The 2,883-nt window shown below is 31.5% G+C and overlaps 1 protein-coding gene across 1 annotated transcript in view; it reads left to right on the top strand.

The window, feature by feature from the left end:
- Positions 1-1,400: 1,400 nt before the first annotated feature.
- The window catches only part of LOC140870422 (aspartic proteinase A2-like), a 70,987-nt gene continuing 69,504 nt past the window's right edge, over positions 1,401-2,883 (top strand). Inside the window, exons 1-3 of the mRNA XM_073273005.1 lie at positions 1,401-1,530; positions 2,210-2,587; positions 2,708-2,769. Of these exons, the coding sequence (XP_073129106.1) occupies positions 2,216-2,587; positions 2,708-2,769 (434 nt within the window). The 5' untranslated portion in view covers positions 1,401-1,530; positions 2,210-2,215. The remainder of the gene's footprint in view (positions 1,531-2,209; positions 2,588-2,707; positions 2,770-2,883) is intronic.

The raw sequence follows: 2,883 nt of genomic DNA, 5'->3' as shown, positions 1-2,883 counted from the left end.
AGATGGGCGTGAAGCAAGCGTGTTCTAAATTTGATGGACTTGGCCCAATAGAGTGTTCTAAATTTGATGGACTTGGCCCAATGGACTGTTTAATCAAATAAATTGGACATAACCCAACCAATGGTATAAAAAACAAAACAAAACTCCAAGACAGATATTTGATCTGAAAACTTGTCTTTTTCCTTTTTTCTTTTTTTTTTTTTTTCTTTTTGATTGCGCTAAAATTTGTGATTTTGAAAATTATGTTATTATTTATAACTTGAAAATGTATGTGTTTATCTTCTTAAAATTAAAATTTGTATGTTTACGTTTTTATCTAATCTATTAATTGATTTGATATAATTAAAATTTTAAAAAATTGTCACACTTAATTTCGCATTAAATCTACTTTTATGATGTTTCATTATGTTCCACGCTTTTAAAATTTTTGATTGATTGATTGAATTTGAATTTACAACGTAATTGATTTAAGAGTTGAATACATTCACACCTCCTTTTTTCATTTTAAAATATCGTATCAATAATTCAATATACAAATGGGTGAGGAACTATGTAGAATGACTTCGAGTTCATGATGACCTTTTAAATAAACTTGAAACAGGATATAAATTAATGGGCATTTTCCCTAATGCGAAATATACAAACGTATGAGATTCATTCAAATATAATTTAATATATATGTTGCTTAGCTTCGAAGAAAACTCATTCATGTTGTTCCATTCCATCTGCATTGACTTTTTGACAAAACAAAGAATAAAGCAAATCATTCACTAGAGACAAATCCAAGCATTTTTTTTAATTTATTTTTTGGTTATGTTATATTCGATTGAATAGGAGATTAAAGAGAGTGATATTATCTAAATTGTTTAAGAAAAAATAATAGTAGTAATAATAAAAAAAACAAAAATTATAAAAACAGATTTGTTGTTTTTCGTGTCACGGAAAACTATTATTTGAGAAAAATTATTAATTTTTATCTTAAAAATATTTTTTTAATCACATATATGATTAGATCAACCTATCTCAAAATTATAAAATCGTCTCAAAATAATTTATATCCAATCGCGTTACACATTCTTCACGTATCGAACCAAATCATAGCTTACATTATACATAGAAAATGATTTTGCTTTATTATATTTGTTGGATAAATACAAATTTACAAAAAATTCTGATTTTTTTATTTTTATAATATAATGATTATAATTATAATATATAATAATATAATAATGTCTTATCACCACCTCTCGCACTCTCGTGTTCGGTGTTACTCCGTTCTTATCAGTTAGTTAAATATTTTATGTTATATATCCGACGGTATAGATGGCGAAGACTTTGATAATCCAACGGGTGGAATTTCCCCAAAAACAGTAGCTGAAGCCTGAACGGTGGGTTCCTCCTATTTATACACGCAACGCTTTTGCACCTCGTATTCATGTTCCCTTGTCATTTAAATTTCTTTTTCTGGTTCTACGTTGTCTGGTGAGGCCTGCATTTCGCCGATCATTCATTTTACTTGTTCGCAGTTCGGTATGTTGATGAATTTCTAGCTTCTTTTTTTTTTTTTTTTGTGTAGGAGGCATCATCGAGAAAGGTAGGCGAGATTTTAGGGTTCCAGGTTTTGTTTGGAAAATGGCGTTGTCTAGTTTGCTATCAATTTGGTTTCGACTTGATTTTCTTGATTTTTATGCTGGTTCATGTTATTGTTATTTATTATTTATGGGTTTATGATTGTTTTAATTGATGATTTGGAATCGTGTCTTAGTTGTCTCTGTTTCCTTTGTCTTTTAACAATATGCTATTCTTTTCTTACTTGATCGGTTTTATTAGAGGTTCTGATAGGTATTTTTGTTAAAAGAAATGTGCTGTGATTGTATGGAGTTTGAGGTGAATTGATAATTTTCCTGTAAATTGTGTTTTCGTTTTGTGAAATGTAGGCTTTAACCTGTCTAAAATCTGTTGGATAATTGAATATATGATTAATTAGTCACTTTGGTGGGATTTGTTATAAAAAATTAGAGTAGGATTTTTTAATTAGTGGTAGAGTATAAGTTGTCTGAGAATAGAAATCGTCAGTTTGATGTTGATAACATTACAATCATGCGGGCTATTTTGTTTGATTCTTTGAGTCTTCGATGGCTAATGATGAAATTGATGTACCCATTGTGGGTATGTAATAGAATTCTATTTTGATTTGATGATGATGTAGGTCGAAATGGGAACGAGACTTAAAGCTCTAGCCTTCACCTTGTTGCTTTCGAGCTTCTTGTTCACCCTTGCCGTTTCTGCATCAAATGATGGGTTGGTCAGAATTGGACTGAAGAAGCTGAAGGTGGATCAAAACAATAGGCTTGCTACTCATCTTGAGTCCAAAGAAGGGGAGGAACTGAAAGCTTCGATAAGGAAGTACAATTTCCGAGCTAGGCTCAGGGATAGTGCAGACACTGACATTGTAGGATTGAAGAACTACTTGGATGCTCAGTACTTCGGAGAGATTGGAATTGGCACTCCTCCACAGAAATTCACTGTGATTTTCGATACTGGTAGCTCTAATCTGTGGGTGCCATCCTCAAAATGCTATTTTTCTGTAAGTCTGGACTCCGGAACCTTTGTCTAGGTTATGTGAGAAAAAGTGGGTCACTATCGGCCGTTTTTATCAGTGAGTAGAGATGGAACAATATTTGAAAATTGACATATTTTGGTGCAGGTTGCATGTTACTTCCATGCCAAGTACAAGGCAGGACAGTCGAGTTCTTACAAAAAGAATGGTTTGTTGTTTATTTCCTTAATTCTCTCAGTTTATTTCCATGTCCATATTCTGTTTCTACGCATGAGCTGAATCGTATTCTCTTTTAAGTTAGGCTAAAGATATTTATTTATTAC

The sequence above is a fragment of the Henckelia pumila genome, chromosome 1, assembly GCF_033568475.1.
Source record: "Henckelia pumila isolate YLH828 chromosome 1, ASM3356847v2, whole genome shotgun sequence".
Lineage (NCBI taxonomy): Eukaryota > Viridiplantae > Streptophyta > Magnoliopsida > Lamiales > Gesneriaceae > Henckelia > Henckelia pumila.
Note: the sequence above shows the minus strand (reverse complement) of the source record. Positions and strands in the feature narration are given on the sequence as shown.